This window comes from Lolium rigidum, unplaced genomic scaffold, assembly GCF_022539505.1.
Source record: "Lolium rigidum isolate FL_2022 unplaced genomic scaffold, APGP_CSIRO_Lrig_0.1 contig_23977_1, whole genome shotgun sequence".
NCBI classification, from domain to species: domain Eukaryota; kingdom Viridiplantae; phylum Streptophyta; class Magnoliopsida; order Poales; family Poaceae; genus Lolium; species Lolium rigidum.
The window spans coordinates 91,876-116,926 of NW_025900018.1; the positions used below are offsets into that span (position 1 = coordinate 91,876).

General features: G+C 46.7%; 3 protein-coding genes across 3 annotated transcripts; 2 read left to right on the forward strand and 1 right to left on the reverse strand.

Moving 5' to 3' along the window:
• Positions 1-10,025: 10,025 nt before the first annotated feature.
• On the forward strand, positions 10,026-14,531 carry LOC124680648 (phytochrome C). The gene is made up of 4 exons (XM_047215713.1): positions 10,026-12,087; positions 12,196-13,012; positions 13,381-13,674; positions 14,068-14,531. Exons 1-4 carry the CDS (start codon positions 10,041-10,043, stop codon positions 14,309-14,311), a joined length of 3,402 nt encoding a protein of 1,133 aa, XP_047071669.1. The 5' UTR covers positions 10,026-10,040; the 3' UTR covers positions 14,312-14,531.
• Positions 14,532-14,883: 352 nt separating this feature from the next.
• On the forward strand, positions 14,884-18,535 carry LOC124680646 (meiotic recombination protein SPO11-1). The gene is made up of 15 exons (XM_047215711.1): positions 14,884-14,991; positions 15,108-15,232; positions 15,330-15,406; positions 15,499-15,600; positions 15,706-15,779; positions 15,996-16,012; positions 16,257-16,326; positions 16,415-16,451; positions 16,784-16,831; positions 16,922-16,980; positions 17,069-17,100; positions 17,188-17,293; positions 17,667-17,787; positions 17,874-17,937; positions 18,362-18,535. Exons 1-15 carry the CDS (start codon positions 14,884-14,886, stop codon positions 18,486-18,488), a joined length of 1,167 nt encoding a protein of 388 aa, XP_047071667.1. The 3' UTR covers positions 18,489-18,535.
• Positions 18,536-18,923: 388 nt separating this feature from the next.
• On the reverse strand, positions 18,924-21,666 carry LOC124680647 (two pore potassium channel a). Its single transcript, XM_047215712.1, has 3 exons — positions 21,511-21,666; positions 19,391-20,317; positions 18,924-19,291 (listed from the first exon to the last, which is right to left on the reverse strand). Exons 2-3 carry the CDS (start codon positions 20,278-20,280, stop codon positions 19,138-19,140), a joined length of 1,044 nt encoding a protein of 347 aa, XP_047071668.1. The 5' UTR covers positions 20,281-20,317; positions 21,511-21,666; the 3' UTR covers positions 18,924-19,137.
• Positions 21,667-25,051: the final 3,385 nt, after the last annotated feature.

Here is a 25,051-nt window from a genome sequence, read left to right on the forward strand (position 1 = left end):
ACTCGTTGCAAGTTGCAGACTTGCGGCCAACAACCGGCCATGTGCTTCGCCCGTCCAAACGGATGCGGCGCATATGCTCCCCAATCGCCTCAAAGTGCGCGTTGTTCCTCTGCTTCCCTGACACGTGCATTCTCTCCGTTTTTATAGTCCCGCGACTGTAGCAGCGTTCGGACAGCGTTGTTCATCTGTCGGCTGCATTCTCCCCGCACCACCAAGTGCCAGAGAAATCGCTCACGTAAAGATTTTGTGGTTGGAAACGTAAGCAGATTACCATCGCTCCGAATAAAAGATGGACAAAAGGTGGTTATATACAGTGGGATTAAGCTAGTCGTGCGAACCAGTGAAGTGGAGGAATAGATTCGATAGATACAACATGAAATTCTAGCAAGACCACATACATTGAGGACATAAACATCATACGGAGCTGAACCGTCCGCGTTTGTGTTGGCGTGTTGGCGATGTGGCGATGTCAGCGAAGAGGTTGTTGATGTTCAGTACACGAGCGCTCCCAAAAACCTGATCATGCAAATCTACGAGAGGCAGAGTTTCAAAAGCATACCGTAAGACATGAGTTGGTGGCGAAAAGTTTTGGAAGGACGTGGTCTCATGTGTTGCGCATGCGTGACACGTCTAGGGTGATGAGCGGCTTCTTTAAAGACAACGAAAACGAAACAAAAGGTCACAGAGAAACTGAGGAGACGAACATGACATTTCAGCTTCGAATAGAAAACACGTTTAAATTTTCCAAAACATGCTCAACAAAAAAATGAAAGACAGGATAGCTTGTACACAATGCTTAGATGGTTTCTCAGCTCGGATCCTTTCCAAAAACCCAACCAATTTGCGCGTAGTGACAAGACGGCGTGTGTAGACCTCTTCTTCTCATGCGAATTCATCATGGAAAAAATCATTCTTGTAAAGAATTCAAATCGTTATAAGCTAGCAATGTGTGGCTAAATTATTCTCATTAATAAATATTGGGCTGGCCCAATAGTTCTACTCCCTATGATCCATATTAGTTGCCACTAATATAGATGTATCTACATATATTTTAGTTTAGGATACATCCATATTAGTGGCAAGTAATATGAATTGGTGGGAGTAACATTTACCTCGATGATTCCTAATTAGTTTCTCTTTTCCTTCCTTCCGATGGTTAGTAGGGCTGCCGCGTTTGCAGACGACGAACGGCCTCAGATTTTTTTTTAAATGGAGGCAAAAGCTTTGCCGCATCATTAATTAAGAATAAAGTGCCTAGTTTTTAGAACAAAATCAGGCGAAAACCTACAACAACCGATTCCTGCCCATTCAAACACCGCCCACCCATGAACAACCGGACCCAAACACCGCCCACACCCTCGGGTCCTTTTTGGCTTTTGCATATTCCACCATCCCTTTCATGTCTTCTCCTTTCCGATTTCTCTTCTTTTTCATTCACGTCTGCATTGCTCCTACAAACATCCCCATATTAGTGCACAGAGCCAGAGAGAACTGGTAAGGTTTCCCTCTAATGTCTCGTCTTTTCACCCAAATCTTTTTCTCTTGATTCTCGATCTTTTTCTGAGAGCGAGAAAGGAAGATTCTGCCTGGATAAGGGCGAAAGATTTGAAAGTAGTAAAGCACTTCCCGTGTGTGTCCGGCACTATTGATCACCGATATACAGCAGAGCTTTGCAAGCATCATACTGGCATAGTGGCACGGATGTAGTAGGAGAAATCAGCTCCACTCATTACAGTTCCAGGAGATAACTGTTGAAGGACAGCAACTAGGGGTAAAGATCTACCATGGCCAAGTGACAACGCGTTGATCGCCATCGCCGTTAGAAATAAGTAGCTTGCACGGTTTCGTTAGGGGGTCCTATCTACTTTGTTCTCTTCTCTGGACAGGGATGTTGCGAGTGAAATGCAGTGACTTTATTTTGGTGATTGAAGTGTCATGTTATTGGTGTTATACACACACGTGCCCGTCATCTACAAATCCCCGGCCATTTGCATTTCATTCCAGCAGTTCCAGTCTATCGGAAGTCGGTCAAGAACTGCCGAAAGAAGGCCAGAGGATTAGCTAAAAGAAACGAGAAACGTGGTGTCAAGCCCTAGCCAGATCGATCTAATCATAACCTGGCCCGTTCACTGGCACCAGTTGAGCGCCACCAAATCCACCATGCGTGCTTGCTCCCCGTGAGCTACGTGCATTTACGGGTCTGCCTTAAGCATAAAGAATGCTCAATGACGGACGGACGAAAAATTGACAGCGACCAGGAGCAGAGAGTTTCATTTTCACGTCCGCATTTTTCCTAGAATCATCCCCATAGTAGTGCACAGAGAACGATATAAGTTTTAGTCTGCTATCCCCTTTTTTGGTCAAACTCTTTTCTACCTTTGGTTCTCGATCTTTTTCGAAAGCGAGAAAGGAAGATTTTGCCTAGATAAAACGCTCCCCCCCCCCCCCCTCCTCTTCGTTAAAGTAATGCACGGAAGTTTACAAATCATGGGCCGCTTAAAGTTGCAATATGAAGAAAAGTTAATGGAATAAAGCATAAAAAAGGTCCTATACATCTTGTATTTAAATGGGTTGGCGCCAGCCAGCCTCATAAAAATAGCCCGTATGACCGACATCAATCGGTTGCAACCAATATTCAAACGTTTCTACTTTTTGCATGAAGGAGCTCCGTAGGCTGCAGATAACAAGGAAGTTGAAACTATGGTCTTGTTAAAAATAGCATCATTTTAGCAATTTTAAATTGCCCAAACTATTGCACAAACTCCTACACGAATTTGAGACATACTTTTCTTTTCAATATCATTCAGCCAATTGCTAAACATAGTAGTAATATTAGCTGAAGGTGATACACTATACGATAAAAAACGAACAACTCTCCAAACTGATTTTGCAAAAGAGTAGGAACTAAAAAGGTGCACAATTGATTCATGTGAATCACAAATGTCACATCCAGTATCCCCGTTTCACTATCTTTTAATGGTTACCTTTCCTGAGCAATATGTTTCGTACTAAGAAATTACATAAAGATACTAATCTTTAACAGTACTTTTAATTTCCATGGGTATATCTAGTATATAACCATTCAAATAGTCCTTATACATAGACTTAACCGAGAACCCTCCCGATGAAGTCAAGCTCCACACAAATCTTCGAGCTCAGGAGATAAATTAAACCCCATGAATCTCTCCGCTAGGTCCAGCCTTATAATCGTTTAACAATCTTCTGAAACCTATATTCAGTGGTGAGTATAATAATACGTGGTCAATCATAACACTTTTCTATCGCATGATATTATGAAGAGATGGATACGGATTTGCAAGAGAGGTACCACCGAACCAAGAATACTCCTAGAACTGAGTGTTGTCCCCATCTCCACGACAAAAGAACCTCGGTCAAAAATAATCTTGTTTCACCCAATAATCCCTTCCAAATGGCAGAATCAATTGGTTTAGCTTGTATTTGGGACAATGTTTTGTGCCGGAGATACTGCTTATGTAGTAGCTCAACCCACACCCCGCCCTCATTAAGTAATTTTAACTACCATCTGTGGAGTAAACATTTTTTTTCAACTAGTTCAAAATTTCTAAACCACCCTAATTTCTAGGGTGGCAAATGATGTTCCATTTTGTTGAGCGGTATTTCTTTTTTTATGTTGATTATTTTGCCAAAATAAACGTGATCAGTAGTAGTCAAATATTTTCGTTGCCCTGTGAGTATTTTATAAAAATACAGAAGAAACATTAATTAGCATAAGATGATTTTCATATGTGAGCATCTTACCTACTCAACAGGCTAGTTTTCATTCAAAGCGATATTCTACCAGTTTCCATTCTTTATTATGCAGTATTCCGTAATAAACATAAATGCCTAAATATTTAAAATAGGAAGATTTGAAAGCACTTCCCGTTTGTGTCGGGAGGGCTATCGATCAGCGATCCACAGTACTGCTTGGAGCCTTGGACACTAGTACTTATTTGGAAGAGATCAGCTCCATAGATCAGTGACCATGACCGTCGACTACTACTACTACCATGACGGCTTGTCTCCTTACCGGAAATAGCTGTGACAAGAAAGCAACTTATAGGGTAAGGATGACAACGCGTAACAACTTGCATTTTGTCTTTTTAAGATGATTTTGTGAATGCAATGCAATGTTGGTGTGTTGTACACACACGTGCACGTCATCTAAAACCCCCTCCCACTTGTGTTTGGTTCCAGCAGTCGTAGTCTCTCAGCAGAGTCATAAACTGCCGAAAGAGGGCGAGTGGATTAGTTAAAAGAAGCGAGAAATGTCATGTCACATGGCATAGCCTCATCGAACTAATCAAGTAATCATATTCCCGTTCTCTGGCACCAGCCGATCAAAACCATACTTGTTTGCTTGCCATGTGCTACGTGCATTTCGGCTCCACCTTAAGCATAAAGAATGTTCAATCACGGGTAAACAGCTAGACGAAAATTTGACGGCGACAAGTACAGCCTATTTTTGTGTGAAGAACACCACTTGTCTACCTCTCACAACCAATTGATTTAGTTACTTTTCATGTAACCTTTCGTAAAAGATTATCGACTTCACGAGTCGGTTAGTTAACATGATCTTTGTGCTAAACAATCGACTTGTGGCTGAGAAGGGTTCTTTTTTTCTTCTTCTTCTGTTTCCCCTGCCAAAATGAGCAGCATGCATCACGTGTTCCCTCCAAAACATAGCAGTAGCAGCAAAAAGTAGCACTAAGAAAAGGGGTGACGTTGAATGGATTATGTGTGGTGGATATAAGGCTCCGATGCATACATGTGTTTAGTTATACCCGGGGAGCTGCAGAACATATCTGAATACTAAATTGTCATCCATGTAGGAACATTATGCTCCCTAGTAGTATGTGGGGCCCAACAAACGGATGGAACATTCCGGAGGAAGAATTAGAGCATCTCCAGCCGCGTCCCCCAAACCGTCCCCCAAACCGCGCCGGATTGAGCGTTTGGGGGACGTGTTTTGTTCGTGCCGCGTTTGGAGGACGTCGCTCCCCAGCCGCGTCCCCCAAACGCCGCCCCCAAATATTAAAAGTATTTTTTTTGGCTAGAAAGAAACTATTTAATAATATTCAAATCGGTTGAACATAAACAAATTATATATAAAAATTCGAAAAAATATAATTAAATACATATAAACTATCTACTTCTTCTTCTTCGCTGATGGCCCCGCCTCGTCGTCGTCATCGCGGTGGCGCTTCCTGCTCGTCACCTCTTCCGAAGAGGCGGTGTCGGCGCTCGACGCGTCGTCGTCGCCGGTGCTCGTCGGCTGCGCCTTGGCCTTGGCCTTGGCCTTGGCCTTGGCCTTGGCGGCCTTCGCCTTGGAAGCCTTCGCCTTGGCCGCCTTCGCCTTCGCACGGGCCACCGCCGCCGCCGCGGCCTCGCTCTCTTCTTCCTCCTCCTCCCAGCCCAGCCATTCCTCCTCGCCGTCAACGCGGCGGCGGGGAATCGTCGCCGCCGCTCGGCGTCCCGGCTTTGTCCCACCAATGGCGCCGGCCGACGGGCTTTCCCTCGGCTGGAGGTGTCGGACGGGAGCTAGGAGATGTAGCTCATCGTCGCCGGAGGTGTCGGATGGAAGCTTGGATGAATGACGGCGTACGTACGGGTCTTATTGAGCGCGGATGAACGGCGGCGCGAAGTCGAAGAGAGCAGCGGTTGCTCTTCCGAGGAGTCGGCGCTCCATTCCGGCGGGGTTGGCGCGTCGTCGACGCGCTTGCCAATGCGACGGTTCCGCTTCTCGTCAACCGCACCGTCGCTACGTATGTGGCGGTTGAGCGTCCGAGCCGGCCGACGGGTCGGCCCCGCGCCTCCTCGCCTCTCATTTCGTTGTGTCCGGCGTGCCCGGTGCGTCCCCTGTGGGACGGGGACGGGCTCGGGACGCCGGACACCGTATCAGGGCGCGCCGGACAAAAAAGGGCTTTGGGGGACGCGGCTGGAACGCTTTTTTTGTCCGGCGCGCCCCAAATCCCTTTGGGGGACGGTTTGGGGGACGCGACTGGAGATGCTCTTACATCTATTTCCAAGAGCATAAACATTTGAGTGGTCACCTCTTTCGTGAGTGATCGCAGTGAGACCTCTCACAAGAATGTGGCAGTTTATCCAAGAGCAATGCACCAAGTTCAACCTAGTCTACATCATGATGAAGAAGCGAAAAATTAGTGGTCTTAGCGTTGCGGACTTGATGGCTCAAGCTATTGGCCACTTCGAGGTCACCAACAAGATGAAGAGCTTCCACATGGTCTATTGTTGGATGACGGTGACAACTTTTCCTAGGTGGCATGATCTCTATGCGTCCTATGATGCCAACGCAAAGCTCATGCAATCCAATACCATCGACGTTGATTGTACCGTCCCAAGTGAGGCAAGTACACCAAAGAGGTCCATGGGACGGAAAAGCTCCAAAGGCGTAGGCTAAGCGTGATGCCTCCTCGCAAGCGGTTGTGGAGACGATCAAGACATTCCTATACGACAAGGAGGTGTCAAACGAGAAGAGGAACGAGAGGAAGCGCAGAGAAAAAGAGGAGACCACGAAAAACTACGTCGCCAGATTACACAAGAAGCTCAACGTTGAAGAAATCAACGCCCACAACAGGCGCAAGGAATTGGAGCTCTCCCTACCCACCGAGGAGGCCAAGCTCATGGCGACCGGCCCATTGACTGACTACATGGATTCAACTCAACGGGCATTGTTGGAGAAGAAGATGATGATCCTTGATTGAGATGTGTCATTTACTCGACCACACTGTCATTTGTGTCCACATTATTTTGGACTTTGTGTATGCCTACAAGGCCAGTTTTGAACTACCCTATTGCGCTAAATTTGGATTATTTGCTATTTTTTTTGCTTTTAGTTAAGTTATTTATCCTTTGGAATGTACACTTGAAATTGCCTAATTGTTCTAGTCCGCGAATCAAATATGGGCCGCCGTTTGCCAGCTAGCAGGCGCAAATGGACATGGGCCTCTTTGGTGTCCGCCGGCATCAAAACGGATAGAATGGATGTGGTGGCTAAAACAAATACCACATATGGAGCCTACTAGTGTATGATCTAGAAGAAACCTTCTTGGTACCAAACATGGCCATTTTTACAGTTCTGTAGTGCATACATTTTTTTAGAGAATCTCTAACAGAGCCCATAAAAGGCCGAACCGAGAACTTGTAATTCGGTCTCCCAAAAACATGTTTTCTGTTCGGAAAAGAGCTGGCGCAGGATAGAGCCCATAAGCCAAAACTGTAGTCTCTGTTCCGCGCAGCACCTTCCGAACCTGTAAAATGAGGGTTTTTCACACCATCGACATATGCAACATAAACCAACACATTCAACAATCGATCATAAATAATCAAATAAATAGTCTTAAGCACACAATAGTCATCTAATTATTTACAACAAATGAAAGAATGTCTCAACCAAATTAGAACAATAGTTTCCAAACAATAAAACAAATAAAAAAATGTCTCAACAATGCTTCATGTCACACATAAATGAATGAAATGGTAGGATCATGTTTGCCGACGGCCATGGAGCTTCGACGCATTTTGAGATCATAAACGAGTTGGGCATGAGTATTGGCATCCTCAATCTGCCGATGTGTTTTAAGGAAAGCTTCAATGCAATCGAGATTCCTTTGGGGTCGCACTCGGGTGCATAAGTTGTCATAGAAACAGGGCAAACTTAACCCACTTTTATCCTCAATGATCATGGTGTGAAGAATCACACAACAAGTCATGATGTTGACAAGGTTTTTTGTCTCAAAACCGAGCATGTCCTCGGGCTTGTAAAACACCAAATGCCCTCTCGATGTCTTTGCAGGCTGCTTCTTGAGCTTTGGCGAATTTAGCTTCTATGTTATCTTGGGGATCCTTCACAAAAGTGGTCCAGTCCGGATAATTAAATACCATCGGCTAGATAGTATCCCATTGCATATTCATTATTCATAACTTTGTAATTGCACGTGGTGCATCTCCGGTTGCTAGCATTGCAAAAAAATAGGATGTATGTAAAACGTTGATGTCATTGAGTGCCCCTCGCAAACCAAAAATAATGCCAAATCCATAAACCTCATCTTTTCCCACAATACATTCCATGTCATGCCTTGGGACAATTTTCCATGTACAATGCATGCAATCAACACTATCAAGCATACTAGACCAACCCCTTTTCTCATTTGCCTCCATCAATCGAAGATATGTTGGACCAAACTACTTGATCATCATCCGAGCGAACCTACGATACAGACTTGGTGGTTGTATCTTCACCAATTCAAAGATACTCAGTGGTGTAATCCGCAAGGATGCCATACACAAACACCCTCATGACAACCGATATTTTTTGATTGGCGCTGAAACTCATCTTGCCGGCAGCATTTCTACGTTGCTTGAAGTAATTTGAGTTTGCTTCGCAAGCCTTGACAACTTCGACGCATGTGATACCTCCTACGGAATAGATGCGGCGGATAGGTAGGTACCTCGGTGAAGTAGTCATCCCATAGTTGCGCATGGCCGAGGAGGCGATTCCGTTGGATGTAGTTGCGGCCCATCACCGAGCCACGCGTCCGATTTAGCAACTTCGCGCGGTCCTCCAGCTCCTTGATGGCGATGAGGAGGATGGCGGTCTCGGTGTCGTCGTCCTGGAGCAGATCGTCGAGGTCCGAATCGTCCAAGGAGGATGAATCAGACAGATCAACGTCGGGGAACTCATCGGTGGAGGTCATCCTCGATTCGGCGGGCGCGACGGCGGGCGAGCGACGGAGGTGAAGGAGGAGACGCGGGCGGGATGCGGGGCAAGCAACCGGACCTCCGCGTCGATGGATTCACCCGAGCGAATCGGGAGGCGTGGCGATGCAGAGAAGTGGAAAGAGAGCGAGCGGTTGGACGGGCTGAACCTTTCGCGTGCCCTAGATATAGATTCACGTTTGGGAGGCGTGGCGATGCAGAGAAGTGGAAAGAGAGCGAGCGGTTGGACATGCCAAACCTTCCGTGTGCCCGTGCCCCCTAGATATAGATTCACGTTTAGTTCAGCCTTTCGATCCGTACAAGTAAGGATTGAGTTTGGTTTTCGGGCTGGGTCTTTGAACTTTTTTTGGGCTAGCCTCGTTTACTGCTACTGATGTGCGCCGCGCCCTTTCACGAATTGACTCCGTAAACTTGGCGAACTGAATCCGTAAATTTGCGGTTATTTTACGAACTTTGTTAGAGATGATCTTATTAAGGAGGAGGATGATGATTTGTTTGGTTAGTTAGAAAAGAAGTGAGACAAAAAAAACTTCGAAATCCAATCCGGTGGTAGGTGCTGCTGGCGAGGAGTACGATAGATCGCAACGGGCGTCATGGCTCCGACAAGCTAACCAATTTTCAATTATTCTGATCAAGTGGCACCATTGCACTATGGGTTCATCTTATGCTACCGGTTTACTAGGAGTAGCGGCAGTACAAGTACAACTGCTATAGATGGTCATGGAAAGGACTCGTCAACTCGTGTGGGGAAGACGAGCGCGGTGACGTTGTACGGCTTTCCTGTTTCCTCTCTCGGTTTCCCGACGCCTTCGCTTTGCATCCCGCCGCCGCCCACCGCCCGCGCGTCTCCTCTTCCCCGCGCCCGGTATTCCGATCCCCTTCCCCCCAATCGATTAGCTCCACGCCGGGCAGAGGCAGGGCGGCGCCGCCGCGCCGGTGGGCTGGTTAATTGCGCATCGCTGTTGCTCTTCTACCGTTTGGAGCAGGGAAGAGTGGGGGGATATTATCGCTGCGGCTGCCCCACCCGGCACTGCCCTCCTCCTGTTCGCTCCTCACTGTGCTTATCCACGGCGGAATCCAATCCCCATCCCCTCCCGAAAAGTCTCTGCTTTTCGCCTATTCCCCCCAGCCCAGCCCTGCCTGCGGCGGCCATGATTCCCGCCGATTCCACCGCCCATTTGCTCCTCCGCCTCGCCGAATCCCGCTCGCCGCTGCTGGCTGTCGCTCGGTAGGGGGGAGGAGGGCCGAGGAACCTAGCTAGAGAGGGGCCAGTGGTACAGATGTCGTCGTCGCGGTCGAACAACCGGGCGGCGTCGAGCTCGGCGCGGTCCAAGCACAGCGAGCGGGTGGTGGCGCAGACCCCCGTGGACGCGCGGCTGCACGCCGAGTTCGAGGGCTCGCACCGCCACTTCGACTACTCCTCCTCCGTCAACCGCTCGGGCGGCAGCACCAGCACCGTTGCCGTCTCCGCCTACCTCCAGACCATGCAGCGTGGCCGCTACATCCAGCCCTTCGGCTGCCTGCTCGCCATCCACCCGGACACCTTCTCCCTGCTCGCCTACAGCGACAACGCCGCCGAGATGCTCGACCTCACGCCGCACGCCGTGCCCACCATCGACCAGCGCGACGCGCTCGCCCTCGGCGCCGACGCGCGCGCGCTCTTCCGCTCCCAGAGCGCCGTCGCGCTGCACAAGGCCGCCGTCTTCGGGGAGGTCAACCTGCTCAACCCCATCCTCGTCCACGCCAGGACCTCGGGAAAGCCCTTCTACGCCATCCTGCACCGCATCGACGTCGGCCTCGTCATCGACCTCGAGCCCGTCAACCCCGCCGACGTACCCGTCACCGCCGCCGGCGCGCTCAAGTCTTACAAGCTCGCAGCCAAGGCCATCTCCAGGCTGCAGTCCCTGCCCAGCGGCAACCTCTCCCTGCTCTGCGACGTGCTCGTCCGCGAGGTCAGCGAGCTCACTGGCTATGACAGGGTCATGGCCTACAAGTTCCACGAGGATGAGCATGGCGAGGTCATTGCCGAGTGCAGGAGGTCTGATCTGGAGCCGTATCTTGGCCTCCACTACCCGGCAACCGACATCCCGCAAGCATCAAGATTTCTGTTTATGAAGAACAAGGTCCGGATGATATGTGATTGTGCTGCTACTCCCGTGAAGCTCATTCAGGATGACAACCTACCGCAGCCTATCAGCCTCTGTGGCTCCAGCATGAGGGCACCCCATGGCTGCCATGCCCAGTACATGGCCAACATGGGCTCCATCGCCTCCTTGGTGATGTCCATCACTATAAACGAGGATGAGGAGGAAGACACCGGAAATGACCAGCAGCAGCCCAAGGGCAGGAAGCTGTGGGGGCTGGTGGTTTGCCACCACACCAGCCCGAGGTTCGTCCCTTTCCCGCTCAGGTATGCTTGCGAATTCCTCTTGCAAGTATTCGCCATACAGCTCAACAAGGAGGTGGAGCTTGCTTCCCAGGCAAAGGAGAGGCACATCCTCCGCACGCAGACCCTTCTCTGCGATATGCTCCTCCGGGATGCTCCTGTTGGGATATTCAACCAGTCGCCCAATGTAATGGATCTAGTCAAGTGCGACGGCGCAGCATTGTGTTACCAAAACCAGCTTCTGGTGCTGGGATCGACGCCCTCCGAAGGAGAGATAAAGAATATCGTCGCGTGGCTGCAGGAGTACCATGATGGCTCGACTGGACTAAGTACTGACAGCTTAGTGGAAGCGGGATATCCTGGCGCGGCCGCACTTCGTGAGGTTGTGTGTGGCATGGCAGCTATAAAGATTTCGTCAAAAGGTTTTATCCTCTGGTTCCGATCGCACACGGCAAAAGAGATCAAGTGGGGTGGAGCTAAGCATGAACCAGGTGATGCAGATGACAATGGCAGGAAGATGCATCCACGCTCTTCGTTCAGGGCTTTCTTGGAGGTAGTTAAATGGAGGAGTGTTCCTTGGGAGGATGTTGAGATGGACGCAATCCATTCCCTCCAGCTAATTTTGCGTGGCTCCCTGCAAGACGAAGATGCCAACGACAACAATGTAAGGACCATCGTTGAAGCTCCATCTGATGATATGAAGAAGATACAGGGGCTACTTGAACTGAGAGTTGTGACAAATGAGATGGTCCGCCTAATCGAGACAGCAACTGCTCCTATTTTGGCCGTCGACATTGCTGGTAACATAAATGGATGGAATAATAAAGTCGCGGAAATTACTGGATTGCCTACCATGGAAGCCATAGGGATGGCTCTGGTAAATGTTGTTGAGGGTGATTTTGTTGAAGTGGTTAAACAGATCTTGAACTCAGCTCTACAAGGTTGTCGCTATGTCTTGAATTTATCTTTTTATGCTTTCGAGATTAGTTATAACTTGTCCATTATTTTTTGTTACACGTTTGTGTCTCATTTCTCCTTTTGTATTTCAGGAACCGAAGAGCAAAATGTAGAAATCAAGCTTAAAACATTCCATCACCAGGAAAGTAGGGGCCCTGTAGTCTTGATGGTTAACGCCTGTTGCAGTCGTGACCTTTCAGAGAAAGTTGTTGGGGTTTGTTTCGTAGCACAAGATTTGACAGGGCACAGGATGATTATGGATAAGTATACTCGGATACAAGGCGACTATGTTGCAATAGTAAAGAACCCCAATGAGCTCATACCCCCTATATTTATGATCAACGATCTTGGTTCTTGCTTAGAGTGGAATGAAGCTATGCAAAAGATTACTGGTATAAAGAGGGAAGATGCAATAGATAAGTTGCTGATCGGGGAGGTTTTCACCCTTCATGAGTATGGATGTAAGGTAAAGGATCATGCTACTCTAACCAAACTTAGCATACTGATGAACACAGTGATCTCTGGTCAAGATCCCGAGAAGCTTGCTTTTGGTTTCTTCAACAAAGATGGCAAGTACATGGAATCACTGCTTACAGCAAGCAAGAGGACAGATGCTGGGGGGAAGATCACCGGTGCTCTTTGCTTCTTGCATGTGGCCAGCCCAGAGCTTCAGCATGCTCTTCAGGTGCAGATAATGTCTGAACAAGCTGCTACACATAGCTTTAAGGAATTGACATATATTCGTCAAGAGTTAAAGAACCCACTCAATGGAATGCAATTTACCCGTAATTTGTTGGAACCGTCTGACTTGACAGAGGAGCAGAGGCAACTTTTTGCATCAAATGTCCTCTGTCAGGAACAGTTGAAAAAGATTTTGCATGACAATGATCTGGAAGGCATTGAACAGTGGTAAGTGCTATTTTCCACCATCACCTATAGGCTTACCGATATTAATTCCTATACTTGAAATTATGTTGTTCTTCAGTTATTCTTGAAATTATGTTGTTACTAACCCTGTTAAATTGAGTCTCTGCTGAACTCAAATTACTAACATCTTGTGTTTTTCCACCTTAACTGTATTTGGTCTACTGAGTACACATGCTATGCACTACTGGTTACGAATTCTGGGAAATGAAAATATCCCTCATTATGGCACTGCTAATAGTGCTAGAAAATCTACATGCACAACTGCATAACATGCATGTTCCATTCAACTTCTACATGCATACAAAAGTTCCATAGATGAAATATTGACTAACAAATCCTTGGTGTTACAGCTACATGGAGATGAACACGGTAGAATTTAACCTCGAGGAAGCTCTGAATACGGTCCTAATGCAAGGCATGTCTCTGAGCAAGGAAAAGCAAATTTCTCTTGACCGTGATTGGCCTGTAGAAGTATCATCTATGTATCTCTATGGGGATAACTTAAGGCTTCAGCAAGTCCTGGCAGACTACTTGGCATGCACACTTCAGTTTACACAACCGTCAGAAGGGCCAATTGTACTCCAGGTCATTCCCAGGAAGGAAAGTATTGGGTCTGGCATGCAGATTGCTCATCTAGAGTTCAGGTAACACCGTTCCTCTCTCTCCTCTCCACGCCCAAGAAAAGAAACCATATCACCGCTTTGGGTCTTGTAGTTATTGTTATTGAATTGAGAGTACGCCTTCACTAGTAATTGAACTACATAGATATTAGAAGGCAATCAGGCATGGCGGATGGATGATGATCAGAGAATCATGAGACCCTCATTAAAATGTAAAACATTATATTTTGGAGATGACTATGAAATCAGGGCCATCCCAGCCACTCGCATAAAAGAGAGTAGATAGTTAGATGATGTAGACTGCCTGATGAGTATTTCGGGATTCAGTTTAACTTAGCTGTAAGCCTGTAAAGTGGTTTGTTGGGTAGGCCAGACCTCCTTGCAAATAACAGCTGTTCAACTCATGGATCCATGCAGGCTTGTCCATCCAGCGCCAGGCGTACCAGAGCAGCTGATTCAAGAGATGTTCCGCCACGGCCCAGGGGTATCCCGAGAAGGCCTCGGCCTGCACATCAGCCAGAAGCTCGTGAAGACGATGAGCGGCACGGTACAGTACCTCCGAGAAGCAGAGACCTCGTCGTTCATCGTTCTAGTGGAGTTCCCGGTGGCGCAGCTCAATAGCAAGCGGCCCAGGCCTTCGACGAGTAAGAGTAACTTCTGAATCCTGATGATGTCATCGTCCCCCGTCAGAGATGCTGTAAACTAGGGCCATTGATGGGAGAGCTTAGCTGATGTATCATGTGTAGTTGGGAACTTGGACAGCTCACACGTTGATGTTTGGGGAGCTGTGGCTTTAGCTTAGCTTTTAGGTTTTAGTGTAATTTAACACGGCAACTCTATGAGTGAATGGTGAATAAAATCTGCACTTGTGTTTTCGATCAGTCTCAGGTGGTTTGCAAATTCAGAAGTTGGAGGCTCTGAGATTCTTGCTTTTCTCTTTTTCAGATACTTTTTTTTTATATTATTACTGCAGAGTGCTACAGAAGCGTCCTTGTTCATTTATATTTCCACGGAGAGCAGTTTTCATGTTTCTGCGAAAAAAATGAACTGATTGTGCTAGTACCGAATTCAAATTCAAATGAAATTTATGCGTTTTAAACAGGCCTTTTAGCAGTAGCACAGAGCTTTCGCAAGGCCCGTATTCCAGCGGCGTTAGACTAGCCGTTGCTGGCCCAGTTGTGACCGCACTTTCAGAGCAGCGCTCACCTGCTCTCCCATACCTAGCGATCGATCATGGCGGGGAGGGAGAAGAGGAGGCGCGCGACGGCGCTCGACGACGACGAGCGGCGGGGGCGGCGGAGGCAGGAGGAGGCGGCCTTCCTCCTCCATAAGATCAAAGGTGCAGATCCCCTTTCCTCACCTCGATCGCTTGTAAACCCTCGAAATCCCCTTCGAACGGTCTGCAACCGGAGTTAACACGAGCTGCGCCGCCGCGCGCGCGGGTTGTCGGAGCAGAGCTGGTGGGCTGGGTAGTCGCGGAGGTCGCTGCTGGCAGATCCCCTTCCGTGGCGCTCCACCGCTACCAGAATTACTGCGCCTCCGCCTCCGTCTCCACCTCCGCCGCCGCGTCCCCGTCCACATGGTTTGGCCCCCTCCCTCCCTCTTCTCGCCTTCGCGTCTCCGCCAATCAAGTCTACCAGATTCTTACCACTGCGCACGCGTTTGCGGTGCCCGGGCAGTGCCTGCAGCTACGACGCCCCCGTCGGCACGGAGGTCCTCTCCCTCCTCCGCAAGGAATTCCACGCCTCCCGCCTCAGTACGGATCTGTGTACCCAACATCCACGAATTTTACCAACGATTCTGCGCGTGATCATGTTGATCAGTTCGGTATGCATCGTTGTTGCGCAGATGTGCTTCTCAGGGTTCTGCTCGTGGTGCAGCAACTCCTGCAGGAGAACAAGCACTGCTCCAAGAGGGACATCTACTACATGTACCCCTCCATTTTCGTAGGTCAGTGCTTGTCTGCAGTTGACATGTCTGATCAAACCTATGACTAGTGTGAGTTTCAGGCGTCCTGTTTTGCTATGTGCCTGACAATTAGAAGTCTCACTGCAGAACAAGCGGTTGTCGATCGTGCGATCAATGATATCTGCATACTCTTCAAATGCAGCCGGCATAACCTCAATGTGGTATGTGCTATTGAGTATCTGTCGTTTTCCTGAAGCTTCAATTGGATACTTAGAAGTCATTTGTGCATTGGAGAATAAGCTTCTGGCTGTTCTTTCATTGTAGTGTACAATATTGTACCATTCGTTTTCTCAATGATGTTGGCTGTATTTATTTCATATCCTTCACTTATCCCTTCAGTAACTTTCTGCAATTTGTGCTCACTTGGCTGCTTGCAGGTTCCTGTGGCAAAAGGGTACGGATTTTCTCGGGGTTGTGAGTGTTTGACAATATGTTTAATCCATTCCATCTTGTTCCATGTTGTTACTTAACTAATCAGCATTTTGGTGTAGCACTTGTCCTCCTTTACTTAAAACATGAACTGGGTGTAACTGTAAAACTAGTGGGATGCTGCTCTTTTAGCAGACTTAGCGTATCACGATTGCCAATGTTCATATACCGGTCTTAGTTATTTCTGGAACTTTCCTGTTGTGCATCAGTTTGGTGATGGGCTGGATAAGATTTGTGGAGGGCAAAAAGAAAGTCTATTGTATAACAAACGTCAATGCTGTAAGCTTCTACTACTCTATCTTACAAGCTCAAAATATTTGTTTTAAGTATGCATTGATTTATTAGCTTTCCTCTTCTCTAAATGCAGGCTTTCTCCATTCCAGTTAGCATCGAAGCAATCAAAGGTTGTTCAACAATTTGAAAACCCATTACATAATCTTTGCCATTCACAGTTATTTTTTTCAATTTCAGTCTGTCCTTAGGAAATTCAGTTTTATAAATTCAGAAGTACATAACTAGCTTAAATCTCTTACCAAGTTACTGTTCGGTTCGAAGTTAGAATAAAGTTAGTTATTGATGTATTAGAAAGCTGGAATTTGACAAGCCTGCAAATTTTGGACGCCAAGTGAAAGAGTAATTCATCTTTAATTTTGTCTTGGACAAATATGGAGATGATTGTTAAGCCAAATTTTTTAGAATGAAATAAAATTAACCTTTCATACATTTTCTCTTGCAGATATAGTTAGTGTTGCTCACTACATTCTTGTTGTTGAGAAGGAGACAGGTATGAGATTAAAACATACCCTATGTGTACGTGCTATTTCTGTTCTTGCAGTCTTCCTACAGTTTGCTTCTATATATATACCGTTTGCAGTGTTCCAGCGTTTGGCCAATGACAAGTTCTGTGAAAGGAATCGTTGCATTGTTATTACAGTAACTCCTGATCCTGCATCTAGTGTTATAGTGACATAATTTCTCGCACGGCTTTATATTGTTTGATGGTATTGTTCTGTCTGCCCAGGGAAGAGGATACCCAGATATTCCAACAAGAAGGCATGTGCTCTTTCATATCTTTTTTTTTTGTCTTGTATATAATTACTGAATTGCGGTTTGAAATGTATGTCCTTTTTACTGCTGCAGATTTTTGCGCTACCTTGTTGAACAGCTGCGCTTACCTGCTTATTGCTTAGTGGATGCAGATCCTTATGGTTTTGATATTCTGGCCACTTATAAATTTGGTTCCATGGTAGGGCCAAATAAATGTCTAATATCTACTTATTTTTTGTTGTTAATTAGTTATCTGTTTTAACAGTTTTTCTAATTAGAACCACATTCAGTAACTTCATGGATATGGTCATGCTAGTGTCTTAGTGTTAAAGAAGTTGCCCTGGCCGTTATGCAAATATTCATATTGTTGAAGTTCTGACAGGGAAAGGCTGTTTAAATCAATCAGTGCAATTTCATTGATTTTTTTGACCAAAAGAAATGTCTATTTAGTTCTTCTTTTTGTCAAAATTGACCTCTATATCTACCCCTTCCTGAGACACAATTGTGGTATGTTTCTGGTGTTAACTGATCAACTCTCGCTTCTCCCATGTACAATTCTCATTCTACTTAAGCAATTGGCATATGATGCAAACATTCTGCGTGTGCCTGAGATACGATGGCTCGGGGTCTTCACGTCTGACTTTGAGGAATATTGCCTTCCAGACTGCTGTCTACTTCATTTGTCATCTGAAGGTGACTAAATTGAAGGGATATAAATTTCACTTCTAGAAAAATCTTGTTCTATTGTTATACTTGACATGCCATGTATCCTGCTGCAGATAAGAAGAAGCTTGAGGGAATTCTGACCAGATGTTACTTGCAGAGAGAAGCCCCGGAATGGAGGTAAATAAAAGGAAGTTGTACTTCCTAGTACGCTTATTCCAATCATTTAATGACAATGATGTGGATTGCAAGTAATAATAGTTCAAGTCCAGGTACTAGAATTTGTTTCCTGATTATTTTGTCCAACTAATAGTTAAATAGAGCTTTTCAAAATTTCGTTCTTTAGAAAATGCCAGATGCAACAATTAAATTCAGTTATGTTCCTTCAGCACCAGTTCCTCTCAGAAAACTCCATGTCCAGCTCCTCCGTCTAATGGCATTAGATGTTCTGTAGTTTCAAATGGTCCATGACTGCATTCACATGGTCAGTTCTAAAAGCAACCACTTCAGATTTGATATTGGAATCATTTTCCTAGTGAGAATTGGTTATTTTTCTCCAAGATTTTTCTTCTTGATATATTCACAATTATATTCTCATTGGCAGGTCGGAGTTGGAAGCCATGCTGGAAAAGGGTGTCAAGTTTGAGATTGAGGCATTATCAGCAAGTTCCATTTCCTTTCTATCACAAGAGTACATCCCCCGGAAGATCAAACTAGGGAGGCATATATAGGATTCCATATACATAATTGTACTTATCTCAGTCTTCTTTTGCTTTGGTTTTACAGTTGCATGTCTGATCATGTCATGGAACCCTCTTCTAAGCTAACTCACCTCAAGAGTTTTTATACCTTCCATTACTGCATTACTAATAATAATGTTTTCAGAGTTGTGTTGTGTAGTTTAGTTTAAGCTTATTATGTTGCTGTGATAAGGGCAACCTGTTAGAACTGAACGCCTGAAAAATCTTCCACTCTGCATGTTCTCTTAGTTCTCCCATGTCACCGTTCATGGAAACAAATTCCTAGATACCTGACAACTCAGTCCTCACTCCTCAAGCATCAAATCTAAGAAACAGTTGTCCAGTCGAGGTGAAACTTACATTCACACAAGCTAGAGGCTACCATTTGCACACTGGAAGCTGGAAATATTCATGACTACAAAATACTTCAACAAACTTCATATACACATGTATTTAAGCTTCGCAAAACTTCACCGAAGACAGTTTCTTACACATATTCAGGTGCGTATGACCTTCCGTTATGTTAGATGCAGGGGTCCAATACCGTCGTAATTACACTTAGTAGATTACATAATCAATTAAGACATTGCCCTGCCATATAGCTACAAGCTGTAAAGTAAAGTACAAGCCCATGTGTTTGTCACTGACCGGATTGTGCCATAGTAAGGTCATACGCGGAGAGCGTGCCAGACTGGTCAACGTCGAGTTTGTTGAACTCCTCTAGAAAAGAAGATATGTCCTCTTGGTTGATCTTCCCCAGTTCCTTGAGCTTGTACACGACAAATTCAGCAGCACTGCACATATCAAAGTTTAGAAATTGGATCAACACTCATTACCTGCAAATTCTTGAATGGATATGATGGAAGAATAATGAAAATGAAGTATTTGCTTACCCCACTCGTTGATCGTTATCCAGATCAGCTGCTTCAAGATCCATGGTTGTCATCCTCCTTGTGAGAACCCATTTGGCCAGCATTTTCTGCCGTCGCTCAGTGTAAATCTCAGCAAGGTACATGAAGAACAGCGCCAGGATTATGGTACTTGTGATTATCCAAAATACTGCGAAAGTGCGCCCCAGTTTGGATGAGAAGCTTTTATCCCCATAACCGAGGGTAGTGATTGTGGCACAGACACAATAAAAGGAATCCACTAGGCTCAGCTTCTCAATCTTCCACAGAAAAACAGTCCCCACAACAATGGACGTCACAAGAAGCAGAGCAGTTGTGTAGAATTTGTACTTTGTCTTGTTCATCTCAATTCTTCTGATCATTTTGGCCTCACCTGACTTCATATTCATGTGCAGTGCTTTGTAGAACAACACCTCCTGCTTCTCAACGAGGTAATCTGCTGCTTTGCTCACAAAGAGAGCAATGACCCCCATGCCGGTGAAGACAAAAGCACTAGCGAGCAGCTTTGTTGCGTCACTGTTAGGGACAAGGTCTCCATAACCAACCGATGTCATTGTGACAATACAGAAGTAGAGCGCATCAAGCACTCTGTTGGTTCTTTTGCCAGCTATCTGATCCATGACAAGGTAAAAGACGACGACACCCACTAGTAGGTAGGCCAATAGGAGGAAACCCACCATTCTGAAGCTCGGCCGCATCTCCTTGAACAACTCCTTGGCTGGAAGCCATGAGCCATTTTCTCGTGGTTTTTCAGCGGTCTCTGATCTAGGAGCCGACCTGCATCGCCGAAACCGTTTAGCTCCCTCAGACGGCTTTCTTTGGAGCGCATTGGGGTTATCTGCTAGTAATGCTCGTTGGATATTGCTGTCAGACATTGGCTTAGACCGGAAAGGTTGCGATCACAATCAAAACCTACAATCCAGAGAATGACACACATTACGGTTTGACAATTCAGTGAGACAGAAGGAGAAGATTTACAGGCTCACATATTATCAGGTAAAACTAAGGCAAGACGGTGGATATACACTGAATTGCATGGAGCGCTGAGAGACTTGTATTCCTCCCAGCCTGTATGAATTACAGATGTCCTAGCCACAAGAATTTCACATCACCATCATCGTAAGCATTATTTTATTTGATTGCTGGTCAGGGAGAGGCAGGCGAAGTGAATTGGGTCAAAATAAGGGCCGATTCGTTGGGAAGGCAAGTTTATCCTGAATTCATGATCCTTTTGACTTTCTGAGCCTTTCGGCAGAAGAATATCCTCTTATCTATTATTGTCACTCTCTTTCTGGACCAAATCGCACTGCCAATAATAGCTAAGATCAGATCTATGTGAATAACCCAAGATTCAGAGAACGCCACACATTACGGAAAGCGAGATGGAAGCAGAAGATTCAGAGAACGCCACACATTATGGAACTATGGATACACAGTGAATTAAATGGAAGCACCGAGAGACTGTGTTCCTCCCAGCATGTGTGTGAATTATACGTGCTGGTTGCAGCCAAATTTAAGCATGCCTGAAAGAGATAGTATGTCGTTATGAATCCTAGCTCCCATTCTAAGCATTATTTTTTTCGATTGCTTGTGAAGGCGAGGCAGGAAAGGAATTGGGTATGGCCAGTTCATAGCAAGGCAAGCTTAATCTGAAATCTGAATTCCTGATCTTTTTGACCTTCTAGGCCTTCAGGAACGCACATCATCTCATCTGTTACGGTATAACTTACTGTGTCTTTTCGAAAGAAAAAAGATCCTATTGTGTCGCTTTCTTTCTACACCAAGTCGCGCTGCCACGAACAGTTCAGATCAGATCTCTGCTGCTAGCTTAATTTGGGACCAACAAATAGGATGGAGATGAACATGGAAGTGCCAGAAACCTTGGCATGGACTCCAAGCAAGGATGGACTGTATGAAGGGAAAGTGCGTCCGGCAGGAAGGGGAAGCATCCCATTCTAGCTCACAACTAACTAGGAGCACCTACTTGTGATGCAGTTACAGAACTCAAGGTAACTGCGGCAGCTCAGCTCCGGCCATTGAGACGTAGTAGCAAGCAAAGAACAGGAGCAGAGTAACGGGAGCGATCGGGGGAGATTCTTGCTTACCTCCCTCCGGCGAGGCTGGGCGGCGCTCGGGTATCAGGGCTTTCTTCCTGTTCCCCCTCTTCTTTCTCCTCTCCACGCTGTGCCCATCTCCCTCTGTCGCCTTTTTGTCGGCCCGAGCTGGGAGATGGATGGATACGCACACACGCGCCACGCCGGCCGCGCCGGATTCTACGTGTTGGTGCCGCGTGCGCAGGTTCAAAGCTGGTTGACTATTAACTAAATTACGCCGGCGAAGCTTGCGCAGGAGTAGCAAACTGCAACTGGGAATGGGATAGCATCGTTGGCGGTCAGAAATAGAATGATGCGATCTCGATCCTTCACCTCTCGTTTCCTTAGAATATAAGATCAGATCTGGGTTTTACCTAACCTGGGGATCACGGACGAGGAGCCCCTATCCTTTTGTGATGTTTTTTTTGGGGAATCCTTTTGTGACGTTAGTTAGGTGTTAGATCGATATATCTAATTGTACTAATTTGATAATTGCCCTATATGGTAGTGCTCCCTCCATGTCCTTCTTAGATTTATCTAGATTTAGATGTATTCCTCCGATTTAAATTGACTCAACTTTATCTACATATATGTATCTAGTCAATAATTATGTCTAGATATCAATAGATAAAATTGAGTCAGGTTGGAGGAAGTACTAAACATATTATCTAGTATATAGTATATGAATACATCTAAATTTAGATAAGTCCAAAACAAACGTTTATAGAATGGAGGGAGCATACGTTATGATTGTTAGTATTAAAATTATTTTCTTTACATTGTAGATGTCAAATTTTTTCTTACATGATTTAACTGAATACGGGTCTGTTGGATTGTCGTTTCAAATATCCAGCATGCCTGTTTTTAGCTAGATCTCCCTAGGTTCGTATATTTAAACCTGTTTTTGGCAAAAATACAGAAAACCAAGCAGAGCCTACGGGATAATTATGAACAACTACTACCTTCAAATAGGCTTTCGCCCCGCTTTATAAATAAAGTCGCAACAGCCGAACCGATACAAGGTAGAGAGGAGAACCTCTTACAAAACAGATCAAAGATAAAATAAAAAAAGAAAACACAGAAAACCCGAACTTGCCACCGGAAACATTAGCACGAAACCAAGTCGAGTCGGGACTCCACAACGACCCCCGCAAGAGGGTAACGACGCAGTTTGCCGCCACCGTCGAGACCGCGAGGTCTAAGGTTTTCACCCGGAGCCATACCACGGGGCAGATACCAACGACGACGCCCCCAAGAGGGTTACGACACCCGCAGGCATCGCCGCCGTTGGTGCCGAGGCGCTGAGTTTTCACCCGGAAGCATCCACACACCGCACCCGAAACTCGCCGCCCTATCCTCAAGTTAGGCTTCCAAAACATGATCTTTTTTTCGATAAAGGGAATATATTAATATCGAGAGATACCAATTACACCCAGCCTCTGCAACAACGCACCACCCTAATGGCACTACGGATGCACACAGCCAAAAAAATGAAAAGAAAACTAAGAAACAAAAGTCCCGCTACAGTATCACAGACCTAACAATAGCAATACATCCACCACCATGACAACACCTGAATTGCAGACTCTCCAAAAAACGACGCCTCCAAGAAGGGAACAGTGCTCCAACACCGTCGTCGCCCGATCAAAGATCTTAGGTTTTCACCCCGAAGATAGTCCCCACTCTCAAAACAATGCCTCCACCAAGGGCACCGCCGAGCACAACCGATTAAGGCCGGACCTTGGATTTTCACCCGAAAGGTAGGACTCGCGCTTCACATGTGTTGTCGCCCCCACTTTCATACCGTTGTTGTGAAGCCCGGACACCAAGCAAGCCCCTCAACGGCGCGGAGACTTGAACCTCCCTTAGATAGTCCTCCCTCCGGCCTTCATGAAATTCTCTTCTTCCGACTTTCATCATGGATCTATAGTCACTTGATGTCAACACGGAAAAAGAGCTTCGCGCCGCTCCCTCCGGAACCAAACGGTCGGAATAAACGCATGGGTGCGCACGACCGAATACCTCCGATCCAGCAAACTCCGGGCAAAGCATCGTTACATTCACCGGCGGAGCCTTCCGAACTCAACCCTCCGGCCGGATCACGAGTCCGAGGCCTCCGTGGGTCCTCCTCTTCACGCAAGAGAGGCCCTAGGACCGCCGCCTTTATTCAGGCCGGACCCCCACGTCGGCGACCATCCCGGGCTGGCCAACCCAACCCTCCACCGGCGACACCATCGCCGGCTTCCATGCACCTCCATCTCACCGCCGGCTGGCGATGATAGATCAAAAATCCACCACCACCAACCGCGGGCCGACCCTCTCCGGCGAAGAAGAGGCCACCTCCTCCGTCAAACCCAAGGCTGCTGGCCCGGGCGCCCTCGTGTCGCGGAAGATGCCCGAGATCGCCTCCACGCACCAACGAGAGGCGGGGGTGGATGGCATGGCGCAGACCGAGGGTCTGGCCGCCGCCCACCACCAATCCCTGCCGGAGTGCTGCGGGAAGCCGACGAGACCGGTCCGCCAGGGGACAGCCGACGGGAGGAGGGCCGCCGCCGCCGTCGCCCATCCCACGCGCGTCTGCTCCGCCAAGCATCGAGGAGGTGGGGATCCAGCCGCCGATCTGCACGCGGCGACGAGGAAGGGCCCCCACCGCCGCCACGCCCCGAGGGACTTTGCCCCCGGCGGCGCTACCGGCGGCGGTGGCGGCGGAGGGCGGGGTGCGGGAGGGTTAAGGTTGGGGGCAGAGGGTTGGGGCCCCGAGCGACAAGAGAAGATCCTAGCTAGTATTTGGGTCCGAGCGACAAGAAAACAAAAGTCCGAGCGACAAGAAAACAAAAGTTACCTCTTTGAATAAGAGACGATCCAAAACATGATCTAGGAGGATCGAGTTTGGGGCGTGTTGCCTAGACAGATCCGGACTTCGTCGTACAGAATGCGTCGGCAGCTTAGAAAAATCCAAAGGAACGAGTCCGGTATAATTTCACTCTCGTGATAACTAACTTGAATGCTGCATGACTCAGACAGCAAACGCTAGCAAATTAGGATAAGAGCCCACATATCACTCTCGCCGCCTTACCATCCCCGAGAGCTGCACCATCTCTAGCACTTTCACATTGTTTCCCCGACCAAGACCTGGATGTATATATGAACTTACTTTTCCAATAAAAAGGATATATTAATATCGTGAATATACTAATTACACCTAATCTCTATAATAACTTAGTGCTCTAATGGATATACGGAAGTACACAGTCAAAAAGTCGCAATTTTTTTGTTGCGTGTGCGGTGCATACCCACTAATTAGTCATGTTCCACATCTCTTCATAAATTATAAACAAAGCAGCGGGGTAACAAGCAAAATAGCCGTGAAAGTATTGGAAAGTGCCTTCGGCACATGAGCACCGGTGCTCTGAGTTTCGAAAATCATACTTTTTAGATTGCAAAAAAGTTAAAATTAAATACACATATGTATAAATATTCTGAAGGTATGGTAGAAATTTTGGGAAAAATATGTTGTATTTTGTGCTATACAAAAAAGATAAATTTTTGACAA